Below are 24,602 nucleotides of genomic sequence, written 5' to 3' on the forward strand. Positions count from 1 at the left end.
TGTTGAAATCAATGGATGAGACTTGGAGAGCTAGTACCTTGGCAGTCGAGTGAAATTGAATCCTCCTCGAAACTCTCACAAGCACGGAAAAGACTGAGAAATGATTCTATCCGCGATAGATGCCATTCAGACCAATCCTCTCTGAAGCCCATTTGATGGGAAAGTGAGGCCTTACTGGACAAACTGACTCAGGGAGATGGAGGGGGACCGCGTGACCACGTCTTCACGAAGAACTCTACCTGCCGTCTCCTCATGCTCTCGCCCCTTTTTATAGAAAAAAAGCAAGGACCCTACAAGGTTTTTTTGAAGTGTTTGAATGTTCTTTCCGGTATTGCTATTTATAAATGCTAGTGTAATAGAAGGGTAGATGAAAAGTGTTGATTGGTTCCTGACGCCTGTCCCCAGATATCATTTAAAACTCGCATAACTCATGAGTCAATAATACACCATTAATCATAATGAAAAAGCAGCATTAGAAAGCAAGGAAATCAAAAGGAGAACCCATGGTTAAAACCCACCAAACCCTCCCCCCCCGAATCCTCCATCGAAACCGCCTCCTCCGAACCCGCCTCCCCCGAAGCCACCGTCAAAGGGGCCTCCTCCAAAGCCCCCACCTGGCCCTCCAAAGCCGTGGGTGAGATCTTCGATCCCCTCAGTCAAGAGGAAGCCGCCCAGGAGACCACCGCCAACGCCCAGCGCTGCAGCGCCCATACTGGACATGCCCTTCTTTTTCTTCGGCTGCTGCTGCTGCTGGACTTGCTGGGGAGGATACTGATACTGCTGGGCAGGGTATTGATATTGCTGCGGCGGGTACTGTTGCTGAGAAGTGTACTGCTGTTGCTGCTGCTGGTAAGGGTAGTTCTGCTGTTGTGCCGCATATCTGCCGTCGCCACGATAGTCGTTACTGTTCTTGGTGTTGCCGTTGTTGTTCGAATCGTAGTACTGTTGAGCCGGGTACGACCCACTGGCAGGACGTGGGGATTTCCCTCCTTCCTTGCCGGTCTTCCGGTTGTAGTCGCCGTTGCCATCGTCTCCCGTGGCCGTCGCGTACGAGGGGGGAGGGCCGGTGGGAGGCGGGCCGGTGGAAGAAACAGGCCGGGCGGGCGCTTTGGGAGCTTCCCATTGTGAGTTCCCAGTATGGAGGTTGACGAAGTACCTGTTAAAAGACATCGTGGTTAGTATACTGGATTATGACGGTTCAAAAGCAGTGTCTTTTACCATTCCTGGTATCTGTCATCGAACTCGGCCTTCCAGCCGTCTGGAAGAGGTGGTGGTGATTGTGAGGACGGCATCTTATTATGATCTGACTTTGTGTGAGATGATGGATATGATCTTGAGATCTTGAAAAGGTGGTGAAAGAAAAGGTGGTGAGGTCTATATATGAGGGGTAGAGAGAGCACAGCCTCTGATGGCGTAATGCAGCGGAGCCGGCGGAGCAAATGGATACGGAGTAACCGATGCCGAAGCCGCGAACTGTGGCTGTGTGGCGACTACTATCCTTTTTTTCATACGGAAGAACTAATATTCCGAAGGAGCAGTTCACGAGGCAGCGCCACACATGACATATTCTCAGCATCTCCTCCGGACACTCGAAGTTTCGATAGATATGCCCCATTAGGCAACTGTTGCGCACAATGATATCTATGTTTAGATACTGTTGGATAGGAAAAGCCTTGCACTTTTTTTTCTTCTACCTTACATTAAAAATAGTGAGTAAGTAAACATATAAAGAAATGCATTGGCGCTGCTATATATTCATCTATGCTAATAGTAGAGTCGTTATCTCCTCATATCATGGTGAAGCACCATATGGTTCCTCGTTTGGTCGCAGCTGGCTTGCCCGGCGGCCCGCGTGAAGCTGTCGGTCTGCCTCCAAGGTCTGCGCGAATTTGCTTCTCCTGCGGATTTCCGGCCCCTTCCAGTAGAAAACGTAGAGTGGAATCATGACCAAGAAGGCAATACAGCCCAGAATGGTGCTGGCCCACTGCAGATGGCGCTCACCGCCGATGTTGGTGTACATTGGGGTTGCATACATGCTTGCAATACCGGCGAGGAAATCCCGAGCAAAACCATTGCCGCCGGTTGCGGAGGCCGAATATGGACCGTAGGCGGCCACCATGTAATCAATCGTAGCCATATAGATACCGTAATTGGCCATCGCAATCATGGTTGCGAATATGCATGGAGCAATCCACGGCGTGTAGGCCGGTCCCATTGATGTCCACGCGAAACCAAGCAGACCAATCGGTTCGAGCGGCGCAATAAAGAGTAGGAGAAGAAGACGACGCTCAGCCAAACGAGCGCCATTGCCATGGGTTTTTCGGATCTTCATTTGGCGTCTTACATCAGGCAAGAAGATAAGATATGCAATGATATATCCGATAAGAATGGCCACAAAAGTTAATCCAATCTCCATGGTGTTGAAGTTCCACTGCTCAAACACCAGCGTGAAAGATTCGGTGAAGATAAAGATTAAAGCATCGGAGAATCCAGACAAAAGGGAAAGGAACAGGACGATCGGCTCCCGCAGAAACATCTCAAACGGCCGACGCCAGATCCGCAGGACGTCCTTTGCGTCCAGACGAGGGGTCTTGAGTTCATCGGGGCCCCAGACATCCTCACCGTTCTTGCGCCGACGCTTGGCTTCGCGGTCAATGAGGATGGTAGCACGAGTTTCAGGGACCAAAAAGAAATGCAGGATCTGGGTGACACCTCCGAAAATCAATTGAACCCAGAAAACCCAGTGCCAGGAGAGGTATTGACCGATGAATCCACCAAATACCGGCCCAATCGTGGAACCACCCACAGAAGACAAGACGACATAGGCGACTGCATAGCCCTGGTCGTCTGCTTCCCACATATCAGCCGTCATACCCAGGGTCACCGAGCCACCAGCCGAACTAAGACCCCCCAGGAACCGACAGACAACAATGGTACCGAAATTCGGGGCCAAGGCGCAGGGGATCTGCCAGATGTTGACTAGGAAAAGACTGAGCTGCATGATCGGCCAGCGACCAAATTCCTCACTCCAGGGGGCCCAGAGCTCGCACCCGAAAGCATAGGCGACCAGAAAAATCATTTGGCCCACCCGGGCTGCCTGCTCACTGATATTGAACTCCTCTACCAGGCCCGTGACTGCGTTTGAATAGACACCTGTGTTGAAGTTCATTGACATTTGGACTGCGAAGATGACTGTCAATATAGTCCACTTGCGGTACCACGGGAAACAAAACCCCAGCTTGTCGTAGCATTCGTCTTCCATAAGTTCGCGTTTGCCGTTGGTGCGAAGTTCTTTGTGGCCCTCTGTTGAGGACGTATCGCTACCACCATGTGAGGCATTCTCGGCCTGGACAGCGACAGGGTTGGTCTCAGGCCCATTCAAGGCATGCCGACCGCTATCCCCATCTTTCAGGTCCGTCTTTTTTTCTGCTTTCTCAGCGGAGGGAGAGGGTGGCCGGCTAGCCATGCTGGCCATATAAAGAGCAATAGCCCGAAAGATAAAAGATGTATACAAAATGGGCTTGGAGAGGAGGATAAATGGAGTATGTTGATCAAACTGACTTGATCAAGGGAAGTTCTTTTTGCCCTTCTTGACCTTTTTTGGCCCTTTCCGCTTTTCCCAATCATCTCCAACGATACACACGAAAACGAACGCTTTATATCTCATTGCTCCCAGAGCTAGAGAGTTTCTGAGGACCCGAGTAATTGTTTGGTTCCTGTATCTCCACCGAGAATATCCTGTTAAGTCCGATAACAAGGAAGTCATCCCTGGTTGCTGGATTCGTATGGCGTCATATCTTGATGTGTGGTGTGGAACCCATGGTGGAGCAGGACGACATCGCGATACGGCGAAGCAACTGCATCTCCTTGCAATCGGACATGAGCATTGGCTGTTCATCCTTCCTGCGTGAGATTGTATTCCTAGGATGTATTGTCGACATGGCGAGGTTCTTCGATTTGATACGGATGTCAGCTAGGGGCGCTGTTCCGACGTCACACAGCAGAGACGTTAGCAATCATTGCCTATCATTTTCTGACCTTACCTGTAAGTCGCGTCTGCAACTTTGATCCCTAGATATCATCTGTTCTCTGACTTGTTCCTACTCCCGGCGTGCATGTTCCTTGGGTGGGAAGATGGCAAAAAGGCATTGTTCATTCGAGGTAGGTTCGCCCCCGTGCCTTCCCGTACAGAGGAACGATGACGTCGATCTCGGGCCCGTGACTCGGAATGCCGAAAGGGAGCCGAAGATTCCAGGTGCGCTCACGAACTTCAGGAAGAAAGTTCCCTTCACGACAGACCAGTGGAGATGCTTTCCTCTTGACCAAGCTGGATTTAGGTTCTTAGCCGAAGAGAACACTGCTTCACCTACTTGGCTGTGCAGACTCGAATGGATGTTCATGATGAGGAGCTCTTAAGCAGCGTACAATGTGTACGTGTGTGTATTTCATGTGTCATGTAAGTAGATGATGTATTCCTGCCTCGGTCATTTTATAAGTGTAGGGAATACAACAGATATTCAATGTGATCCATATCATCCATCGCTCGACATACCCTCGTCCTCGATCAACGCCCTCAACTTCCCCCCCCACCGCTTCGCCAGCAGTGTGTACGGACCCTCCTCAACCACACGCCCTTGCTCCATGACCACCACCTGATCTGCAATCTCCATCATCTCCGCCGAATGCGTGATGATAATCACTGTCAGCTCGGGGCGGCTGACAACAAGCTGCTGCACCGTTTTTCGAATGAGCTGGGCGCTTCCAACGTCCAACGCAGATGTGGCCTCGTCCAGAACCAAGATTTGCGGCTGGCGTAGAAGCGCACGCGCGATAACTAGCCGCTGGGCCTGCCCGCCGGATACCCCAATGCCGCCGTCGCCGACCATCGTGTAGTAACCCTTGGGCAGAGACGAGACGAACTCGTCGATGCCGGCAGCTCGTGCCGCCGCACGTACATTCATCATCGTATTCAGCGGCGAGCTCTCGTCGAGTCCGTACGTGATGTTCGCGCGAATGGTGTCCGGGAAAAGCGTAGGCTGCTGTGAGACAATCGAGATACAGGACCGTAGGGTGGGTGTGTGCAATCTGCGGATGTCAAATCCACCTACCGAGACGGCTGGTGGTCCGTGTAGAGACACAGGCGCCTCGTACAGTGACAAGAGCAATGAGGCGACGGTTGACTTTCCTGACCCGGACCGGCCGACAATGGCTGTGCATGAGTTTGAGGGTATAGAAATAGAAACGTCTCGGAGCACAGCTGTGTCTGGCCGGGAGGGGTACCGGAAATTGACGCGTGTCAGCTTGATTGGCGCTGCCCGTGAGAGACGGATCTGACCGAAGTGCTCGTGAGATGCGCATTCTGGTAGGTTGACTAGGCGCAAGAGCTGGGTTGCGGTATCCTGTGAGTTGTTGATTTGAGGAACTATTTACGACGCCCGAGTTAGTGCACATAATGATCTTATTGAGCCTCATCATGTGGTAAAACGTACTGCAAGATAGAACAAAACTCGCGTATCCAATGCTGAATAAGAGCATTGAAAATACAGTCAAAATAGCCTCGGCTGTGAAACCATCCATAGACACAAGAACTGCCCCGTAGTAGAAGATCAACGCTGGACATCAAACATGAGCTATCAGTCCATCTAAGCAAGGCATGAAGAAATACTCACCACTGACGAATATAATTGTGGATTCAACAATTCCGAAAAGCGAGCCAGAATAGACAGCCCTCTTGAAGCCCAGAGTCATACACCGGGAAACAGCTTTGATATGTTTCTTGTGGAAGTATGCTTCGAGAGTTAACGTTCGTACGGTACGAATCTCCGAGAAGGTCTCCGCGAAAATCCCTGCAATCACTGCATTGCCTTCATTGCAGCGCTTCTCCCATGTGCCGTTTACTTTTTCAAATCCTCGCGTGATGGCGTAGATGACAGGACCGCAGGCCAAAGCGACAAGCGTGAGTTTCCAGCAGACAATCAGACTCCACACAATGGCCATGACGGCGATCGCAACTGCAACAATTACAAATCCAGCAAACCGTCCGATAATGTTGCGAATCTCTTCTGCGTTCTGATCCAGGCAACCTGCCAGCTTGAGTGGTCGGTTTCTATCCTTTTCGAAGAATGAGCGCGGCTGGTCAAGAACGCGACGGAATGCGTTCTTTCGAAGCGTATCAACCCACATCTGTCCACAGTGTTCGAGGAAATAATGCATAGATAAAGAGACGATGCCGTCTCCAAAAGCGACACCCAGCACAGCCAGAGACCATTGCATGGTTATACTCGAATGGTCCTTGGAGACGTAAAACGTTTGCAAGAGCTGCGAAAGGCAGTATGAGAAGATCGGTACAGCAGACGCATGAGCCAGAGCACTGATAAAGCCCAAGAAAAGTAGACAGCGTTGGCCTACGCGCAATTTGGGAATGATGGTGGACATTATCTTTCCGAGTGATGCCATATGGCGCTTTGTATACGGGCGCAGTTTCTTTTGCTTCCTGAATCGTCCGAGGGAGCGTTTCCGTGGCATGGTCGAAAGCCGGAAAGCTGGATCTGGCCGTTCTCGTTTGTATGAAGTATTGTTGTTACTCGGAAAGTTGTCGAATTCGGCCTCTTGGAGATACTCATGCATCGAGGTACGTATAGCAGGGCTATTTTGCATGTATGAGCTTGCAATGCTGACGCTACGCTCGCGTCTAGGCAACCCGGTCGTCGCCTTTGACCCACCATTGTCTGGCAGCTCGTCTTCAAAACCGTCAACTGAATCTGAGTGTAATGAATCCGAGTATAGTTCGGGCATATCATCGTCGGTAAGGGTATCTTTGCAATCCGCTCTTTGGAGCAAGGCCTCTTTTGTAGCAAAGAAGATGGAGCTCTCGTCCTTTGCCTGGCTCACAAGCTGTCTTTTGTAGCCTGACTGAACGATAGAGCCGTTTTCCATAACATAAACATAGTCATTGTCCAGAATTTGCGATAGATCGTGAGTGATGATGATCGTGGTTTTATCCTTGCGCCACTGGCGGATGGCTTTTATCACAGCAACCCTATTCGTCGCATCGAGGGCGCTCGTAGGCTCGTCGAGAATAAGAATTGGTGTATTTCTGAGTCTGGCTCGCGCAATTGCAACGCGTTGTCGTTGGCCTCCACTTAGAAAACTGCCGCCTTCACCCACACAGGTATCAAGGCCTTTCGGAAGCGTGTCTAACACGCTTTCAAGCATTGCCAGATCTATACACTCCTGCACATCGTCTTTGGTGATGCTCTCATGGTTTCGGCTTCCAAATGCAATATTTGTGAGGATAGACTCGTTGAAAAGTACACTCTTTTGCTCCACGAGAGTGATATTGTTCCTGATCCAATTGATATCCAATGTCTGAATCGATCTACCATCAATTAGGATTTCGCCTGTACTCGGCGAGTAGAACCGAGTCAACAGATTTGAGAGTGTACTTTTGCCAGAGCCACTTTTGCCTACCACGAATATCGTGTCCCCGGCGGGGAAGAAAAAGCTTGACGGCTTTAACACCATCTTTTCAGGCTGCGAAGGGTAGGCAAAAGATAGCTTACAGCGTCGTTTCAGTAAGCCATTTCATAGGATGATTCCCAAGGAGATTGGAACTTACATTCCTGATTTCAATATCGCCTTCGCAGTGCTTAGGATATGCACCCAGTTTAGTCCTCTTCACTTTCTGTTTGTCTGTTCTGTCCTCCAAAATCGATTTGAGCGCTGTCCCTGCCAGCTTGCCCTGTTCCAGGAGGATTGCTTGTGGGAGAACTTGTTCAATGGACTGAGTCGCCATCAAACACGCCCAGAAAGTTCGCAGAACTTCGCCCGATGTGAGTTTCCCTGAATGAGCCAGCTCACTGCCGTACCAGAAGCCTTGGACAAACATGCCAAATGAGATGAATCGGATAAGCGCAATTTGGAGAGAGTTCAAGCGTGCCTGTTTCAGGTAGTGGCCAGCCGCCTGGTCTATCCGGTAGCTAAATTTCTCTGCCTCGAACATTTGTGCATTGTGGACCTTAACTGTATCAATCGAGGACACCGCATTGTGTACCACTTTCGAGGCTTGAGTCAATTCTTGCTGCTGTGAGCCGATACACGGTTTGATACGAGCGGAAAGAAAGGCAATGATAGCTGATAGGACGGGTACACCGGCGAGAGTGACGAGGGAAAGATTCCAAGAGGTGTAGAATGCCAAACCTAGAGAAGCGATGGTGCGGAAGATATACTGAAGAGCAAGGCCCAGCGGCTGAGCGGTGGCCATCTGGAGTTCATGGACGTGCCTGTCAGTGGAGGAGTTAGCATAAGATAACTATAAGCGAGCAACCTGCATATAATCGATCAACTTACGCCTGGAGGGACGACAGAAAGGCCCCAATACCTTCTTGATGCGACTCAAACCACTCCAGGTCTCTGCCCAGCAGTTCCCCAAACACGCTGATACGGGCACTGTTTGCCTGTAGCTCACCAAAGGCAATGAAAAGAGTGTAGTAAGCCCCGTTTGCAATCCAGCTGGCTGCCCCCAAGCCAAGCAGCTCTAAACAGCTCCTTGTCACACCGCCGAGCAACGACTGCGCTGAGATATCTCCAGCACCAAAGGAGGTAAACGAGTTGAACATGTCACCGAGAAAGATGGCCAGTATAGCCGGCACCAGGCCAGCCGCCAGCGCGAAGAAGACAGCTAGGAGCAACGTTGGGACATGCTTTCGGGTCATGAAATGAAATAACGAGAGCCAACTTGATTCTGTAGCGACGCCATCTTTCTTTCTAAAAGGGAGACACTTAGAGATGAGCCTTGACCGTAGAGAACCCATGGTGACGCTGTATTCGACTTTGGAAGATAGGCCTTGCGTCGATCGTAGAGGTGCAGGCGAGGGTTCAGGGAGTCAGTATCCCTCGAGACATCCAGAAGCCGACGAAAATCCATCCTGGGTGCCATTGTCCTGCAGACAATTGCCTTTCCTGATGCGGTAATATTGATGATGGGCACCTGTCAAAGGATGTCAGAGCGATGAATATGTTGGCCGTTGCCATTGTTCTCAACCCCAGCCCGATCACATGACCACTGCAACCAGAGCCACAGTGGTCGAGTAAACAAAGAAATATTTGACTCAAGTGATGGGGAGTATGATTCGAACATTGTGTGTTCTGGAAGAAAAATTTCGAGAATGGAATGAAAAGAGTACGAAGTACATGTTATCCTACTCGACACAATCAACTAGTATCCTCAGTCAACTGTGGTAGTTGTACCACCCAGCTAGCGAATTTCTGACAGAAATAGAGTATGTACATATACACTACACATCTCGATCTAAATTTTTCAAAGAAAATATCCTTTAATGTTCCCCCGTTGGAAAGAAATACAACACAAGTATGGGGTATATGGTCGAGACGATGCGGGAAAGATAGGAGGAGCACGTCAAGCGCTCATTCATGGAAACCGGCGTAGAGTACAACCTGACTCGCTTTTTGTCTCTTGAAACGCCGTGATGCCGCTATGTCCGATGGGTCAAAGCAAAGCTAGCTAAGACGTGCTCGAGAAGGACGATTTAAAATGGACTGTGCAAGAATAATATGGCCAGAGTGACATTATGAGTTGGCCTTCTCGTAGATCCAATCATTGAGACCCGCGCGATTCCTAAGGAAAAAAACGTCAGTTTGGAAACTCCCTCAAATACCTCAGATTGGGAGAATCTACCTGGCAATCTCGATCGCGTAGAACTGCATCCGCAGACCAAAAATGGTTGTGTCCTGCTCGTACTCGACCTTGGGGCTGTTGCGAATGATCGTCCCGAAGTTGAAGTCGTTGATCGTCTTCTCGTACTGGTTCATGAAGTTGCGCCACTTCTCCTTGCCCTCCTTGCTCTTCATTTCGTCCTCGCTGAGCGTCGCCGCAGGGTCAAAGTCCGGGAACTCTTTCTTGAAGTGTTCGTAAATTTCATCGTCCATCCGTGTCAACCGCAGCTGAGAGCCGCGGACCTTCTCAAGGATCGCCCAGTATGTCATCAGGTGTTCCACCGCCTTTACGGCAAACTGCTTCTCCATCTAACTCCATGTCAGCGTTTGGTTCCCATCACAGGTCTGCGAGATAAGAGCGTGTGAAGACATACATCCTCCAAGTTCTCCGCCTTCTCGGGATCGAACGGTTCCGACATTTTGCTGGTATGTTATCTAGGGTTCAGGTTTGAAGAATTCTCAAGTAAAATAATAGATGTTGCCGTGAATGTTGAATAAAAGGCTTCAGACCAGACTCTCGTTGCCCCGCAGATAATTTTTTTCGGGCGGAGAGTTTTCGAGCGGTTACGAGAAGAACCCCGCCACGGCTGGAAGATCGCTCGGTACGTCATCAGCTACTACAGGTACAAGTGATATTCTTGGCAAATTAATTGGCTTGCAGTTGGAGAGATCTAGAAGACATTGCATGAGAGATATTGTATATGATTTTCTCAAAAAGTCGGCCAAAAATAAAGCTAGTCGCTGTCCGCGTCGTCAGGCAGTTCTTCGAACCTCCCTTCACGGACAGCCTGTGCTACAGGGTTTTCTACCTGGAGTATACCATTCGCCCTGGCTCTGTACAAAACGTTAGCGAGGATAAAACCAATAACCACCGAAATGAGGTGAGCCATACCTTTCGAAAAGGACAAAGAGGCGCTCTGCTTCCCTCTCCTTCTGCTCATTTGTCATGGGCGGCTCTTGATCTTTCGGTTCCGCGGCCCATCTTTGACCGGTAATCGGATTCACATCCGGACTGAATCCACTTGAGTTCGTCGCGAATGCTTCCCCGGCAGTCTGCGGTATCTCCATGCCGCGGGATGCAAGAAAACCGGCCGCAAAACCATAACCAATGTTTTTAGTGAGGTTCTCTGCATTTTTACCGGAAAGTACGAACATCAGCTCAGAGATGGCCGTCTTGAGTTTGGGGTAGGGCTTAGTTGAGAGTCGCAGAAGCTTGGAGGATAGCGTGTCAGAACGACCAATAGGTTGGCTTCGGTCGTTGTCTTCTGGTAGAAGAAGCCACTGCATATACTTGCGGGGGCCGTCGGGTGCAAGTTCAAATATAGTGATCAATGCATAGAAGAGAGGGATGGTTTTGGCCTCGAGATCGTCGGATTTGTATATGGATACCGACTGATCCAGAATGTTGATCAATTTGTCCACATTGCAGTTCTGGTTGAATTTGGGAAACAGAGCACTGCTGTCGAGCTTTTTCCCCTTTTTGCCTTCGAGGTCAAGCGTCGATAGGGCATTGATCAAGTAGCCCGTCAAACCATCCAGTGGCTTTGAAGGCACATCATCTATGCGGCTGATAATCTTGAAAATGGACTGTATAGAAGGCGTAAAGGTATCGGCCAAGTCTGGATAGATTTTGGAGATGTTGAATATCAGTTTCAGCGTATCTATCAGTGCTAGCTCGTCGATCTGAGAGAGCGTCTTCCCTCCTTTAGGAAACTGTTTGGCGTGTCGGGCGATTTGCTACTATGATGAGCATGCCTAGCTATGTAAAACGGGATCTAGTAAGCTCACATAGTTGATGTTGTCACCAAGAGAGTGTTCTCTAATGAGCTTTTCAAAGTCCAACGTTGTGTCGTAGGTTGAGAGAAACAGAATTCGACTTGTGACCATCTCGTCCTCGGAGTTGTCGCACTTTCATACAACACAAAAATTAATAATATACGCAAGACCATGGTTGAAAAATCATACCTTCAATCGCTCGGCGAGTTTACCACCGTATCCGGTGTCCACAAAAACCTGGCGCATCTTCTCATCCAGGAGCAACGCGTTCGCAACGCACCGTAACGCTGCCCTTCGAACATCGGCCGTTTCCCCATCCACGCCATATTTCACCAGTATCTCTATCCCCTGCAGAAATGTATCAGATCAAATTTTGTAGCCATGCCGAGATCGTAACAGCCATACGCTCTTCGAATATATTGGATCTGCGTTCCGAGGGTCTGTGCCATGCAGTCGCAATGCTAGCAGAATCTGCACTCGCTCTGTATGAATCAAGAGATGGGTCAGACTCGAACAAGGCCTGGATAGTATTCTTTCTTTTTTCGTGACTGACGTACGGGCAGAGCTGAGATTTTTTCCCTTGATATCCTTTTCCAGTGAACCCAGCAACTGAGCAACCTGCTGCAGCTTTTCTATCCGATGCATAGAAGCGCTAGATTAGTAAATGGTCACACAGATTGATAGGGGCTATTCCATACCCGCCCCATTCATCTTGGAAGGATCCATGACGCTCTAGCATATGCTGAATCTCGCGGGGTAAACTTCAGGCCCTGACACCACCGGCGGGGCACCTTTCCGAGCAGATCAAGTTGTCTGGCAATGGCGAGAAAAACAGGACTGTCGGGAGATAAAAATTAAGCAACAGAGAGTCACAGCATGTAGCAGCGAGATCACAGCTAGAACCTGGCATTTACAGCCTGGGAATGAGTGCCCGAGGTCAGGGGGATTGGAGTCCAGACAAGACAAGCGGGGAACGTAAGGCCATCGTCAAGCTCCAGTTCAACAACGAACTGGATGGTCAGTCACTAGCTAGGAACCCCACAACAGCTCGACGATCTGGTGCAAAATGACGGTCATAAGGCGAGTTCAAAGACCAGACGGTTCATCCTTCTGCCGAATAGCATTTTCAGTCAGACAGTCGGAATCCATTACATTTCGAAATGGCTGTATTTTTGCGGTCTCCTGGGTGTGTGCCTTGATGCCTCAGGCACAGGACGCGCCACTAGCCACTTTACGCGTACTTGAGCCACGGTCGCGATCTCGCGTCGCTCTTTGGGGCCCATGCGCTGCCCCAGGAGGATCTGCGGGCTAGCGAGTTGAGACGAGAGCAAGAGCACCTCTGTGGGCGATGAAACGGTTCTTTTTGTGTTAAGAGGCCTCGACCGCAATGTGCTGTTGGCTGTGCAGCCTTTGTTTCTCGCTGATCTCGCTCCCGTCTCGACCCTGAGGTGAAGAAATATGGTGGAGGCTGTCGTCTCGATCTCTGCTCGTCCGCCCACTCCACCGAGGACAACATCTTGCGCTCTCTCAAACACAGCAACAGACGAGAGGGAGAGACCCGGCGAGCTGCTGCCTACGTTTCAGACCCCTGGGGATTCGCCGTTTTCGACGAACGGATCGCAAGGCGCCCTGTCGAGTCGACACTCGAAGAGGGTGAATTTTTCGCCATGGACCAAATATATCAAGCCTCCGACGTTCAGCAGCTCAGTCCTCAAACCGATGGCTGATCTTAAGGTCCTGCCGCCGTCGAACGAGTGCAAGCCCGCTAAATCGATATTGAAGACTACCAACTCGGCCGTCGCCCCCGTGAGCTTGTCCCAGACCACGCCGTATACCTCCGAGTCGTTTGTCATGTTGTTGGAGTCAGCCTTGCGGGAACTGGCCGGTGAGGCGCCGAGCGGCCGGCTTGATGCATATATGCATCTGTTGGGGGCGTTGAAGGCATACGATGGTCTTCCAACAGCGCAGGAAATTTCTGGCAACCTGGTGCCGCTTACGCAGTATATACAGCGAGATGCTACCCGAAAGCTGGAGAACGGGGGTCCAATAGATTCGAATCTAGTGATACAGGCGCTGAAACTCTCAATCGCGCTGGTATGGCACCCAGAGATCTCCGCCCAACTTCCAGATGATTTTAAGACCTTCCTCGTCGACTATTCGATTACTGCTCTACATGAAGCCAAAGCCTCCAAGTCAATCTTGGTACACCATCTGCACATCTTATCAACGCAAAATTTCAGTGTCAAGATCATGACGAACGCTAGAATCACACGGTTGCTCACAGTTTTACACGATATCACGAGTCGAGTCAGTGGCAACGCAGCGGTTTTCCATCGACTGAGTACATATCAACGCATTCTCAGCCAATCAAAGGGGGCATTTCTCGCGCAGTCATCTCTGTGGATGGAGCATTTGATTTCGGGACTGCTTCATCATATCAAGGATACTCGACTGAAAGCGATATCACTTGGTTTCCAGATCTCAACCACTTTCGGCCCCAGCCCGATACTCTCCAAAACTATCCGAGATATTCTTGATCGCCCCATCGAGAAAACTAGGAAACTGGTGACTGAGGTGTGCGAACGCATGTCCCGAATGATGGCGTCTCTAGAAAGTGGTGTTCACGTTCCCCAGATCTGGAGTATTATCATCCTCCTTGTGGGAAGTAAGAAGTTGAGCGTCGACCAATGGGAACATTTCAAGGAATGGGTTTTGGTTCTCCAAAAATGCTTCAACTGCAGTGAGTCAGCTATCAAGGCTCAGGCGATAATCGGCTGGAACCGATTTGTATATGTTGTCGCCCTGAACGAGGCAACTAGTTCCTCGGTCTTGAAGATGTTAAGCAAGCCGATCATGTCCCAGTTTGACCGGAAAAAGCAGGACAAGTCAGGGACCCAGCCCAGCCAGCTGGCTTTGTCCAGCTATTACAACCTGCTGTATTACGCCTTCCGGCCATCCGTATCTCACCAACGACTAGATGTTGTATGGGATGAATACGTGGCTGTGCCCTCGTCAACTATCCTGATTTCTACTCCTGCCCTGAGCGACAGGGTCTCCCAGGTGCTAGCGTTCCTGCTATGGAGTCCGCAGGCAAAGGTTTGGTCGGAGAGCCGGATTAACGAGACGAACAAGCTTGTTCCAGATGAGCTCCCCTCAATTGACTACCGGTGGACTAGGACACGAATTACCTCCATTTTGAAGGTGTTTGAAAACCTTCTTAAATCATCCACATGGAACGACGAGGCACCTGAGAGCTCTAATATTTCCACGGCTTGGACAAGCCTGTCCAAAGCCCTGTCAAATGCATCAAGCAAAGAGATCACACCATCCACAGAGTCTATGCAAGCTGTTGCCAGCGTCCTTGGATTTCTCCAACGCCTTTGGATTGCAGGCCCGTCGGCGTTGAACGCCAGTGGAGACCGCTGCGTGGATAAATTCTTCGATCGATTCCGTTTCTTATCCGTCGCCATGATTGTGTCCACGGGCAGTATATCTTTTACCGAGAAATTGCTCCTAAAAACTGGTGACGAATCTTTTCAGGCCGCCAACACGCCAACGCACCGTCACCCGCGACCAGACACCAAACTAGATATACCCATTCTACATTTTCTTCGATTCGTCAGTGATGTTAGCGGTATTTCGGAGCCTGTACAATCTTACGTCCATCTAATCGATGGTACCCTCGAGGCGGCTTGCATCGGCAAGGTGTCTCGAGGTTCACGGCTCGAATTTCTTCGACAATGTGCTGACTTGGTTCCGAATGAGCCAGGCTCTCTTGACTTGCCTACCTTCACCCAGATTGTTTGGAAAACAACAGCTAAATTGGCTGTGGATTGTCTGTGTTCCTGCCCAATTGAATCGGCTCGGGAGCGAGATGGCACTGTTGCCCGTGATTACGACAACCTTGTCAAAATACTTGACTCCGGTTTGCAGTTTCCAGATGCCTCTCGAGAATGGGGTCAATTACTTGATTCATTTGTTCGAGTCCTTAGAACTGAACGAGGTGATTGGGCCATTGCGACGATGATCATCGAGCCCCTTGCGGAACGTGTTGTGCGGGTCCCCCTCCAAAACGCCTACAAGCCTTCAACTGCACTCCTTCACCAGTCGCTGTCAATCCCTTTCTTCCACCACAACAAAGCAAATGGTCAAGAGACAATAAATAACACCGCTTCTTCCAGTCCATTGAATCAGGAATCGTTACTGTTCCCTCACAATCTGGCCAATTTGGCTGAGAAGACACTCCAACAATCTTACGAGCAGTTCAAACCTTCCGAAACCGCCGAGCTTGCTGACTTCATCGAATCTCTGACTTCCCTTCTGGGGTCGGGTGCATTAGCGTTTCGTTCCGCGGTTCTTGAAACCCTCCAGCAGCCTCTTGGCGTATGGTTAGAAGATGAAACGCATCAACTGACTCCAGAACGTGGTGTAGAGAGCAGAATCTTGACTGCCGTAAGAGAAATTTGCTATCAGGGTCTTAATGATGAATACTAATCCTTACCAGTATCGCGCCCTGTCATCGGCCATTTTGAATATTTTGCAGACATCTATTCCTCATGACACACTGTCTCTGCGGAGATTTGAAACGATTACTTACTCTGGTTTGGAGTCTTCACACGTTTACATAGCCAAGAGGTTTATCGAAATGTGGAACAGCTCTTTTGGCCTCCAAGAGAAACTGGAGTATCCTGAAAGGGTACTGCGGGCGCTGAGGAAGCTGGAGCCTTACACCAAGGTTAAACTTCCGGGGTTGTCACCATCTAAGGGCTTACAAGTATGCGTTCCATGGCCCTTCTTATGTTGACGTTGGTGACTAACCAATTCTACAGCCCAACCTTCCAAAGTCTATTCTATCTAATGAGCAGTCTAAAGCAGGTAAGGATGGGCTGCCCAGGAAGGTCTTGGCGAGGACCGCTGTCGAAGACTCCTTTGATTCATCAGCATCTACCGGTTTCAATTCATCTCCAGTCACCAGAGAGGATGGCCTATCCTCAGCATTACAGCTCAGACAGTCGACTGAATCTGCTGTTGTCAGCAGTGGCTCACAGCCAGAGCCTGTTCCGATCAGCCAAGCTATGGATGATTTCTCGCCGATGGATATCGAACCACGGCAGGCGGAAAACCAAGTACATGAAGATATGGACCGTAAAAACATATTCACCATGATTGAGGGTCTGAGGTCATCCCCCGCTACATCTACTCCCGGAAACTTGGGCTTTCGCACCCCTCCGCATTTGCGTATCCTCTCCAATCTCGAGCGCTCGACTGGGACACCTCTTACCCCCACAATCGCAGCCGTCTCTGCTGATCTCGAAGACAACTTCCTTGGGTCATCCCCTACCCCAGGTACTAGGAGTCATGTTCCGACTCCCGGGTCGAGCCTCTCTGTTTCGCTACCAATCAGTACCAACCAGTCTCTGCTTGATGAAGAACTTCCATCATCACCTCCCGAATTTCAGGCCTCCAATAGCAAGAGACGCAAGAAGAAGACTCGAGCTTCGGTATCGGTCCGCGAGATTAATTCGCTCAACGAGAATACGGTGAATGGTAACGTGGTCGAGCCTTCAGCTGATGACGAAACCGAGGATAATGAGCGCACCCCCACCGTCAAGCCAGTTGTTTCTAGCCGTCGAAGATCGCAAAGGAAATCTATCGCCTCAAACGAGCCAACGGAAACCCCAAAAGGAGAGAGCTCCAATGGAATTGTCCCAGAGGCGAAGTCGAGTTCTAAAATCAAGGGTTCTATGTCCAAAAAATCTGCCAAGAAGATAGCTCCACCTGTCCTGACCGATGATTTTGATGGCAACTCTTCAGTCGTTGCTATTCAAAAGGACGACCCAGACTCGTCTAGCGACGATATGGAAATGCAAATTGCCTCTCAACTGGAAAACGACATGAGCCTGATGAACAGGTCTATCAATGAAGATATGGAACGGCCTGTAAACCCTGTTCAGAGCGTACCCTCTACACGAAAGCGAAAGCGACAAGCTGAGGAGGCGATGGCCACACCTGAGGCAAACAAGAGTCGATCCTCAAAGGCGATTCCAATAACTGAACCGACTACGGCGAATGCCAAATCGGACGTGAGCACAGCTATCTCCGAACAAGCGCTGGATCCGATTTCTGTACCTGAAGTCTCACCGTCTAAGACTACAAAAGGCACCAAGCGGCGGAAAATGCAAAAGACTGACAGTACCGAGTCAACCGGCGTTGCTGTTCTCGGAGAGAAATCCCAAGAGCAGGTCGAGATCAAGCATCAAAAATCAAAACAGTCTCCGAAGAAACGGAGACGCTCTGCACGCCTCGATCCAGATGCTGCTTCGCCGGTGAAGGAGGAACAGTCTACACGAAAGAGATCACAGCGAGGACACCGCAAACAAGATGCTCTCAAAGCAAACAAACAATCTCCAAGCCGCGAGCTATATACAGAAGAGCAGAGAGAGCCTCAATTAGAGGAAGAGGCGTCGGTGGTAGAAGAGACTCAGTTGGATCATAACAGCACACTTCAGGAAGATTTGGTGCAGGACGATGGAGATAGACTTGGATCCATAGAGTCCGAGATGGAACAAAACTATGCCAGCGACCACGTGGCCATTACGATGGTAGCGGAGGATCTCGACCCAGAGACCGAACCTGCCAACGCCATACCAGATGATGTGGAGATGGGAGACGCCCAGCCCGAGAATCACGACACTCAGGTGTCTTTTGCCGAAGAAATTGGCGGGTTGCACATGGGCCCTCCTACCTCGAAGCCAACAGGTGAAACCATTCCACCTGGGACGCAGGTCTCCGGCTCCAATATTTTGGATTCTCTTCGAAAGATTCTGGGAGACGTGAAGAAGGCCAACTTTGGGCGCGAGGCATTGCGAGAGATCGACGATTTGCTATTTGATATTCGCGTGGAAATGCATGAGGCCTCTAAGAGGCATGTGGAATAGTTGGTTTGGCGCATAGCGATGGTGTTGATTCATTCACTTTACTTGCTCTGTCCTACTAGGGGAGAGGTTTCTTTTCCTATTTTCCCCTGTTCCTTGTGCGTATTGTCGATAAAAGGGTCTATCTGCATCTATTATTCTCAAAACCGCCCTTTTCATTCTCAGCATTGTTTTCTTTTTTTTTCTTTTCATTTTTTTGTCTTGTTTGGTTGTGTCTCGATACCGCTTGGGTGACCCTCAGCATGTGTCTTCCTGACTAGAAGGAAAAGGATATGGTAACTGTCATGGGTTTGTGGAAAGGTGCTTTTCAATCATGCATGGATTTCAATATTACATTATTATTTTCTGAATGCTGTCATTCATACTCTGTCTACTAGGCAATATGCTGGTGGATAACTGATCTAGCTACTTGGCTACCGGAGAGGGATTCCCAGGGTCTCCCCAGATTCGCCATAGTGGCAAGGGCACCGCCATAGCCAGTGTTTGCGAAAGGCCTCTCCCTTCAATTTGATAGCGGGTTGAAGTTCCGGGGCGGACTCGCCTCTTCGCGATGGCAAATGACGCATTTCAGCCCGTCTAAGAGCATTTATTGTTTTATATATCAAGAGAGGAGGCCAACCGGGACTCAGTCTGGAATTACTAACGGGTATTTTCTCTTTCAATCAATCTAGAGTAAGAAACACACTAGCAATAAATAATGGCAGTTGCAGGTGCACAATATGCCTTTCAAACCGGCCTGGCCACTGGGATGTCAGCAACAGAGGGCGTGCATTCGCCTCATCCCAAGCCAGTTGATCCGGCCCTCAACCAAGCAGCCTACATCCTGCCCGAAGAGACTCCAGTAGAGGCCACTAGCCGGGTGACCTTGAAGGGGGCCAAAGAAGATGTGCAGGTCCCGTACATGTGCATCGGCGCCTGGTCTTGGGGGGACAAGGCAACCTTCAAGTACGATCGGGAGAAGGATCTTCCCCGGCTCCAAGCGGCATGGAAGAAACTCCAAGAGGCCGGGTTGACCTTTGTGGACACAGCGCAGGAGTACGGCGACGGCGAGAGTGAAAAGATCTGCGGGTCGTTGTTCAAGGGGATGCCACGGGACTCGTTTGTCATCCAGACCAAATGGGCGGCGTTTCCGGATTTGACCAACGTGCTGTTGCAGGCCCAGGGGCCTGTTAAAAAGCTGCGACAATCCCTGGAAAACCTCGCCCTCGATCATGTGGACGTTTATCTTGTCCACGGCCCTATCCATATCAACTACATCGAGACCGTCGCCCAGGGGTTGGCTGAATGCGTGCATCTCGGCCTAGCAAAGACGGTGGGAGTGGCCAACTATAGCAAAGAAGAGATGGTGAAGATGGCGGACGCATTGGCCCAGCACAATGTGCCCCTGGCTGTCAACCAGTGCGAATATTCCATCCTCCGGCGACATCCGGAGATCTATGGTCTGATCCATGAATGCCGCCAGAGAGGCATCGTCTTCCAAGGATACGCCTCCTTGGCCAACGGCCGTCTGTCGGGCAAGTATTCTCGCTTCAACGAGCCTCAGCGGACATACCGTTTCAGCAGCTATCCGATGCATATGCTGGATCCCACGCTCAACGTTCTGAAGCGGATCGCCGAAGAGAGACAGGTTCCCATGGCCGCCGTGGCGTTAAACTTCAACATCAACAAAGGTGTGATTCCTGTGGTTGGAGTCCGCAGCCCCGAGCAGACTGAACAGAACATACAGGCGCTAGGCTGGAAACTCTCACAGGATGAGATCCGCCGTATCGAGAATGTCAGCTTGGAGGGCAATACGACGGTTATGTGGCAGCATGGATGAGCGGTGGTGGTGTTGTAAATACTAGTAGTTAGTATTGAATATTATCCAATCTGTTCTAAATTAGCATTCTTCGACAGATACAACAGGTACCACCAGTAATTCTACACAGCAACGATGTCAAAAGTAGAGCGATGCTGAGAAAAAGACAAGTCGACAGGAGATGAAGTAATGTCCAAGTCACCGCCGCCCCAAAACAACACGAGCACCTTCCAGAGCCCCGCCGGTGACGATGTCCGCCTTTCTCCTGACCCCCGCATCCCCCGCCAAGTGAGCTGTCCTCCTTGCCACTGTCCTCTTTCTCTGCCAGAACATCTGGTTGAATTTCAATTTGCAACTAGCCCGATCGTCTGATACGCCAGGCGGAACTCAATGGAGCGTAGCAAGAAACCCTCTGCGATTGGGGTCGGCACGTCGCTCCCCCAGCCTACAGTGTCGTTCCGCGAGAATATCGTCGAGGCCTCTCTGCCCACGGGAGAGTCGGTCACTGTTCACATGTACGGCGCGACGGTTACCTCCTGGAAGCTTGCAGATGGCAAGGAGCAGCTCTTCTTGAGTGAGAAGGCTATCCTGGACGGCTCCAAGCCCATCCGCGGAGGTATCCCTGTCGTGTTTCCGGTGAGTGTCATCTCCTACCCGCCACGATAAATAATCCATTGATTTATTGATTTAAATTTCTAGGTCTTCGGTCCTCCCCCTCAGAATCATGCCACCTCCGCCCTGCCGCAACATGGGTTCGCACGCAGCTCGAACTGGGAGTTCCTGGGCAAGTCCTCGTCGGAGTCGCTTGGAAAGGGAGACCGCAAGCAGAGCAACGAGTCTGTCACGCTCGATTTTGGCCTTTCCAACACTATGTTGAGCGACGAGTCCCGCAAGGCGTGGCCGTATGAGTTCGGGCTCGTGTACAGCGTCATGCTTACCAAAGACGGATTGGAGACCTCTCTCCGGGTGCAGAACAACGGTAGTCAGAACTTTGAGTTCAAGGTTCTCCTGCACACTTATTTCCAGATCGATGTATGTTCCTCCTTCCCGATGGTTCATTTTTCTTCCTCCCACTAACTCTGGGTGTCAGGATATCTCCAAAATCCGCGTCAAGGGCCTCGAGTCGAAGACGTATGTCGACAAGGTTCTCAACGCGAGCATTCACACTGAGACTTCTCCATCACTGGCCATCACCCAGGAGACAGACCGGGTCTACCAAGCTCTGGACGCCGGAGTCCCCGTCGTGATCTCCTCGGCGGACGACGACCAGCCCATCTTTTCGATCACGCGCAAGGCGCTGGATGACGTCGTGGTCTGGAATCCATGGGCCGACAAGGCAAAAGGAATGGCTGACTTTGCTCCCGACGAGGGCTTTAAGAACATGATCTGTGTAGAGGCCGGTTCGGTGGCTAGCTGGCAGACCCTGGAAGCTGGCGAGACCTGGGAGGGTGGCCAGTTTATCAAGCCGAGACTGTAAACAGTCAGTCTAGCGGGCTACATACTCTATTTAGACTCACGCTCTGTGTTTTTTCTACTCCTAAGACAAGCTACTTAGGCAAGCCTGACCCAGCGAGAAATGAATGATGACGATTGATGATTGTCTGCCCTTTTGGGTCTATAACTCCCACAATCCAAATAAATTGTAGAAGCAACCTAGAGGCAATCCATATCATATTCCTTTGGGATTATGTCAAGAAAAAAAATAACAATAAACACAACAAAGAGAAAAGGAAGTGTATAAAATGAAAAGAAAAAAAAAGAAATGCACCAATCGGGATTCGAACCCGAGTCTCGATCTATCCTTCACAATGGGAGGATCGAATCATAACCACTAAACCATTGGTGCGGAGGTGGTTGTGGAGGTGGCAAAGAATGTGGGTTATAATACCATCAAACTATCAAGTATCTAATAGTTGCAATACTCTTGCTAAACCAGTCAAAGGTATTAATAATTGGATATCTGGAATAATATAGTTGAAATTTATGAAGTAGTTTGGAGGTATCCAAGGTCTGAAAAAGTACGAAGTAATTTGAAGAAGAGAATAGGAAAAATATTAGTTGTCAGCATCGAGACTCTCGACGAGAACTTATAATTGTGTAGTACGTCCCCTTTTCCGAGTCTGGCTCTGTGATCGTTTCTAGACAGGAAGTCTTTGTCTTGTCATAAGATTCCTCCTGCTGGTGTCGAGGAATCCCTTCCCACGATTCCAGCTCTATCGTTTGCCTCTCTGCTATAGATTCGATGGTCGGTTTGTTGATTGCCTCTTCGCTTAGTCTGCGCTCCATGTCTTTACCAGCCATACCTGTACTATCGTCGAACTGTCCGCAGAAATGGCGGGATAGGTTGAACTGTTTCAGGCGACGGAAAGAAGATGACTGTCTGGACTCGACGGATCCGGACGGCACCCGTACGACCTGGGCATTGTGTCCTGGCCAAGGAAGATGATGGGGACGATGTTGCCGACTTCCATACTGGAAAGCCTTGAGGCCAAAGACCTTGCGCAATAGCGGCCACCAGCACATCATGTTTGCCACGTATATAGCCGTGCTGGCTTCGCGGATGTACCAGATCTGATACGTGGTTGTCAGTGGGGACGCGAAATTGAAGTACTTGTTCATAATTGCGGCGGCGATGGTAAACACGCCCAGACTCATGATGCAGATAAGCAAGGCCTTCTTGCGCAGTTTAATCTGCGCCTTGGTAAGCAACGGGATTGGAATCGCGAGCATGGCTGCGTCGGAGGAGATGTTGAAGACGGCCTGAGTGATTGAGTAGTTCCGGTACGTTGCACACTGTATATTCGACACGGGCATTGCCCAGTACTGAGAGAACGGCCGGCAATAAACCGCGTAGTAGGTGAGCATGACCACAAAAAAACCAAGGGCAACGTAGGCCGCGAGGATCTTGACGTAGAAATTCATGCGGAGGTTCTTGGTCATCCGCCAGTATAGAATGAGCAGGCATGTCTTGACACCCCATGTTGAGAAGAGCATGCATTGCTCCAGTCCGATGACAACTTTGCTGCCGTAGATCCGATCTTTGACCTCCTCTGGATCTGAAAGGACTCGTTCGTAGTCCGCTGGGTCCATGAGGTTGGTAGCATATCGAGCGGATACTTGGATGAGAACCAGGAGGATGGTGTATATCATCTATATGAAGAGGATTATGGATAAGTGGCCTCTCTCAGACAACCAAAGGCTGGGGCACGGTACACCTACAAAGGTGAAAGTCATGATATAGTCATCGACTGGATATGGTTAGGTATATACTTTCTAACGTCTCCAAGGAAACGTACGGAACAACTGCTTGATCGACCCACTGGCAATAATCCGGGAGACCCTTGTAGTAGGAATTAGATATCGACCGTAAATTGTTGGTGGGATGGACGTACATTCGCCCGATATACAACACGATGCCGATACTCCAGAAGATGATCGCCTCTATCAGCAGCTGGTGTGGAGAAGGTGATTCATTGCCCATGCTGGCGCAAATCGGGTGGCAAGAGCCTTAAACAAGATAACAAAACTCTTAGGGAACACGAAAGAAAACGGATGAAAGATGAAGGGCACATGGAAGGCTTCGAAGGGGATGATTGATTGATATACAATAGAACCCCCCCCCCCCCCCCCCCCCCTCTCCCCTTCTTCAGGGCCTTACTAGACTGTATGTTTAGTCCGCTTTCGACCTGACAGGAACTCCGTGGAGATTCATACAGGCTACAGCATGTACGGAGGTACCTGACCCCGGGTTAAAAGAACTCAAACGCCTATGGTAAGAATTATGTCATTCTGCAAAGATCTTCAATGCCATTATTGACAGGAAACGACCATTCTGCTAGAAGCGTTGACCACACCCAAAATTGATCGAGGGACCAGAGGAAATTACCCCATGCAAGGGATTAATGGATGTGTTTGAGGATCAACTCGTCTCAAATATCGAGACGAGGCAGTTCAGGAATGTGAGCTTTGATGTCGTGCAAGCGATAGAGTTCGCCAGAATGCGGCGCGTGTTACCGGAGGCCTCAGCCTCTTGTTCGAGGCTTAGCTGACAATAGGGAACACAGGTCTGCTATCCATAGGAATGCTTTTTCCTCTCTCCCATGTTTCTCTTTTTCGTTTTCTTCATCTTTTTCGCGTTCTGCTGCATAGTAGTTCATACGGAGCATGAATTATTTCATATCCCGTCTAACCCATACTTCGTGTAAATGTGTCCGGGTGGTCGATTCTGGTATGAACCCCTGAGGGATTACTTTTTGGCTGATGCCGCCCTCGTTAAGAATAGCCATACAAGGCCATGATAAGCTGCTAAGAGGAGCATCTTCCTGCCGCGATTAGCGACGGCAGGGGCCTCCCTTACT

The 24,602-nt window shown here is 50.1% G+C and overlaps 9 protein-coding genes and 1 non-coding gene across 10 annotated transcripts; 3 read left to right on the plus strand and 7 right to left on the minus strand.

Moving 5' to 3' along the window:
• Positions 1–360: 360 nt before the first annotated feature.
• Positions 361–1,292, minus strand: ASPZODRAFT_27193 (hypothetical protein; the record flags this gene model as incomplete). Its single annotated transcript, XM_022728083.1, has 2 exons — positions 361–1,156; positions 1,219–1,292. The coding sequence occupies 2 exons, from the start codon at positions 1,290–1,292 to the stop codon at positions 508–510; spliced, it is 723 nt and encodes a 240-aa protein (XP_022579044.1). The 3' UTR covers positions 361–507.
• A 500-nt stretch (positions 1,293–1,792) lies between these two features.
• On the minus strand, positions 1,793–3,466 carry ASPZODRAFT_153472 (hypothetical protein; the record flags this gene model as incomplete). Its single annotated transcript, XM_022725977.1, has 2 exons — positions 1,793–3,303; positions 3,325–3,466. The coding sequence occupies 2 exons, from the start codon at positions 3,464–3,466 to the stop codon at positions 1,793–1,795; spliced, it is 1,653 nt and encodes a 550-aa protein (XP_022579045.1).
• A 967-nt stretch (positions 3,467–4,433) lies between these two features.
• Positions 4,434–9,102, minus strand: ASPZODRAFT_134616 (hypothetical protein). Its single transcript, XM_022723579.1, has 5 exons — positions 8,350–9,102; positions 7,619–8,282; positions 5,670–7,557; positions 5,490–5,612; positions 4,434–5,422 (listed from the first exon to the last, which is right to left on the minus strand). The coding sequence occupies exons 1-5, from the start codon at positions 8,712–8,714 to the stop codon at positions 4,533–4,535; spliced, it is 3,930 nt and encodes a 1,309-aa protein (XP_022579046.1). The 5' UTR covers positions 8,715–9,102; the 3' UTR covers positions 4,434–4,532.
• Positions 9,103–9,223: 121 nt separating this feature from the next.
• Positions 9,224–10,264, minus strand: ASPZODRAFT_134619 (hypothetical protein). Its single transcript, XM_022723580.1, has 3 exons — positions 10,110–10,264; positions 9,698–10,044; positions 9,224–9,637 (listed from the first exon to the last, which is right to left on the minus strand). The coding sequence occupies exons 1-3, from the start codon at positions 10,152–10,154 to the stop codon at positions 9,589–9,591; spliced, it is 441 nt and encodes a 146-aa protein (XP_022579047.1). The 5' UTR covers positions 10,155–10,264; the 3' UTR covers positions 9,224–9,588.
• A 188-nt stretch (positions 10,265–10,452) lies between these two features.
• On the minus strand, positions 10,453–12,651 carry ASPZODRAFT_134620 (hypothetical protein). The gene is made up of 7 exons (XM_022723581.1): positions 12,210–12,651; positions 12,069–12,143; positions 11,917–11,993; positions 11,701–11,859; positions 11,524–11,643; positions 10,628–11,472; positions 10,453–10,569 (listed from the first exon to the last, which is right to left on the minus strand). The coding sequence occupies exons 1-7, from the start codon at positions 12,235–12,237 to the stop codon at positions 10,470–10,472; spliced, it is 1,404 nt and encodes a 467-aa protein (XP_022579048.1). The 5' UTR covers positions 12,238–12,651; the 3' UTR covers positions 10,453–10,469.
• A 318-nt stretch (positions 12,652–12,969) lies between these two features.
• Positions 12,970–18,449, plus strand: ASPZODRAFT_144509 (hypothetical protein; the record flags this gene model as incomplete). Its single annotated transcript, XM_022725013.1, has 3 exons — positions 12,970–15,963; positions 16,016–16,285; positions 16,341–18,449. The coding sequence occupies 3 exons, from the start codon at positions 12,970–12,972 to the stop codon at positions 18,447–18,449; spliced, it is 5,373 nt and encodes a 1,790-aa protein (XP_022579049.1).
• Positions 18,450–18,838: 389 nt separating this feature from the next.
• Positions 18,839–20,728, plus strand: ASPZODRAFT_134622 (hypothetical protein). The gene has a single exon (XM_022723582.1). It carries the CDS (start codon positions 19,144–19,146, stop codon positions 20,263–20,265), a length of 1,122 nt encoding a protein of 373 aa, XP_022579050.1. The 5' UTR covers positions 18,839–19,143; the 3' UTR covers positions 20,266–20,728.
• On the plus strand, positions 20,719–21,846 carry ASPZODRAFT_134623 (hypothetical protein). Its single transcript, XM_022723583.1, has 3 exons — positions 20,719–20,880; positions 20,944–21,276; positions 21,335–21,846. Exons 1-3 carry the CDS (start codon positions 20,758–20,760, stop codon positions 21,719–21,721), a joined length of 843 nt encoding a protein of 280 aa, XP_022579051.1. The 5' UTR covers positions 20,719–20,757; the 3' UTR covers positions 21,722–21,846.
• Positions 21,847–22,007: 161 nt separating this feature from the next.
• ASPZODRAFT_t111 lies at positions 22,008–22,090 on the minus strand. Its single transcript has one exon. It is a non-coding gene; the product is annotated as a tRNA-Gly (tRNA).
• Positions 22,091–22,211: 121 nt separating this feature from the next.
• ASPZODRAFT_134624 (hypothetical protein) lies at positions 22,212–23,867 on the minus strand. Its single transcript, XM_022723584.1, has 4 exons — positions 23,637–23,867; positions 23,541–23,584; positions 23,464–23,492; positions 22,212–23,394 (listed from the first exon to the last, which is right to left on the minus strand). The coding sequence occupies exons 1-4, from the start codon at positions 23,723–23,725 to the stop codon at positions 22,306–22,308; spliced, it is 1,251 nt and encodes a 416-aa protein (XP_022579052.1). The 5' UTR covers positions 23,726–23,867; the 3' UTR covers positions 22,212–22,305.
• Between the last annotated feature and the right edge of the window lie 735 nt (positions 23,868–24,602).

This window comes from Penicilliopsis zonata (assembly GCF_001890105.1).
Source record: "Penicilliopsis zonata CBS 506.65 unplaced genomic scaffold ASPZOscaffold_13, whole genome shotgun sequence".
In the NCBI taxonomy this organism is placed as follows: domain Eukaryota; kingdom Fungi; phylum Ascomycota; class Eurotiomycetes; order Eurotiales; family Aspergillaceae; genus Penicilliopsis; species Penicilliopsis zonata.

Bases quoted from the DNA above. Each gene is read 5' to 3' on its own strand.
- ASPZODRAFT_134616 (XM_022723579.1), bottom strand. From the start codon at position 8,714: ATGACCCGAAAGCATGTCCCAACGTTGCTCCTAGCTGTCTTCTTCGCG. The intron at 8,283-8,349 runs GTAAGTTGATCG...CTCCACTGACAG, and splicing joins TTTCTGTCGTCCCTCCAGGC to GCACGTCCATGAACTCCAGA. The intron at 5,423-5,489 runs GTACGTTTTACC...CGTCGTAAATAG, and splicing joins GAGTTTTGTTCTATCTTGCA to TTCCTCAAATCAACAACTCA.
- ASPZODRAFT_134619 (XM_022723580.1), bottom strand. From the start codon at position 10,154: ATGTCGGAACCGTTCGATCCCGAGAAGGCGGAGAACTTGGAGGAT. The intron at 10,045-10,109 runs GTATGTCTTCAC...ACATGGAGTTAG, and splicing joins AGGCGGAGAACTTGGAGGAT to ATGGAGAAGCAGTTTGCCGT. The intron at 9,638-9,697 runs GTAGATTCTCCC...TTTTTTCCTTAG, and splicing joins TACGCGATCGAGATTGCCAG to GAATCGCGCGGGTCTCAATG.
- ASPZODRAFT_134620 (XM_022723581.1), bottom strand. From the start codon at position 12,237: ATGGATCCTTCCAAGATGAATGGGGCGG. The intron at 12,144-12,209 runs GTATGGAATAGC...TGCATCGGATAG, and splicing joins TTCCAAGATGAATGGGGCGG to AAAAGCTGCAGCAGGTTGCT. The intron at 11,473-11,523 runs GTGAGCTTACTA...TCATCATAGTAG, and splicing joins TTGGTGACAACATCAACTAT to CAAATCGCCCGACACGCCAA.
- ASPZODRAFT_134622 (XM_022723582.1), top strand. From the start codon at position 19,144: ATGGCAGTTGCAGGTGCACAATATGCCTTTCAAACCGGCCTGGCCACT.
- ASPZODRAFT_134623 (XM_022723583.1), top strand. From the start codon at position 20,758: ATGTACGGCGCGACGGTTACCTCCTGGAAGCTTGCAGATGGCAAGGAG. The intron at 20,881-20,943 runs GTGAGTGTCATC...TTAAATTTCTAG, and splicing joins GTATCCCTGTCGTGTTTCCG to GTCTTCGGTCCTCCCCCTCA. The intron at 21,277-21,334 runs GTATGTTCCTCC...TCTGGGTGTCAG, and splicing joins ACACTTATTTCCAGATCGAT to GATATCTCCAAAATCCGCGT.
- ASPZODRAFT_134624 (XM_022723584.1), bottom strand. From the start codon at position 23,725: ATGGGCAATGAATCACCTTCTCCACACCAGCTGCTGATAGAGGCGATC. The intron at 23,585-23,636 runs GTACGTCCATCC...TCCTACTACAAG, and splicing joins GTGTTGTATATCGGGCGAAT to GGTCTCCCGGATTATTGCCA. The intron at 23,395-23,463 runs GTAGGTGTACCG...CTCTTCATATAG, and splicing joins ATATCATGACTTTCACCTTT to ATGATATACACCATCCTCCT.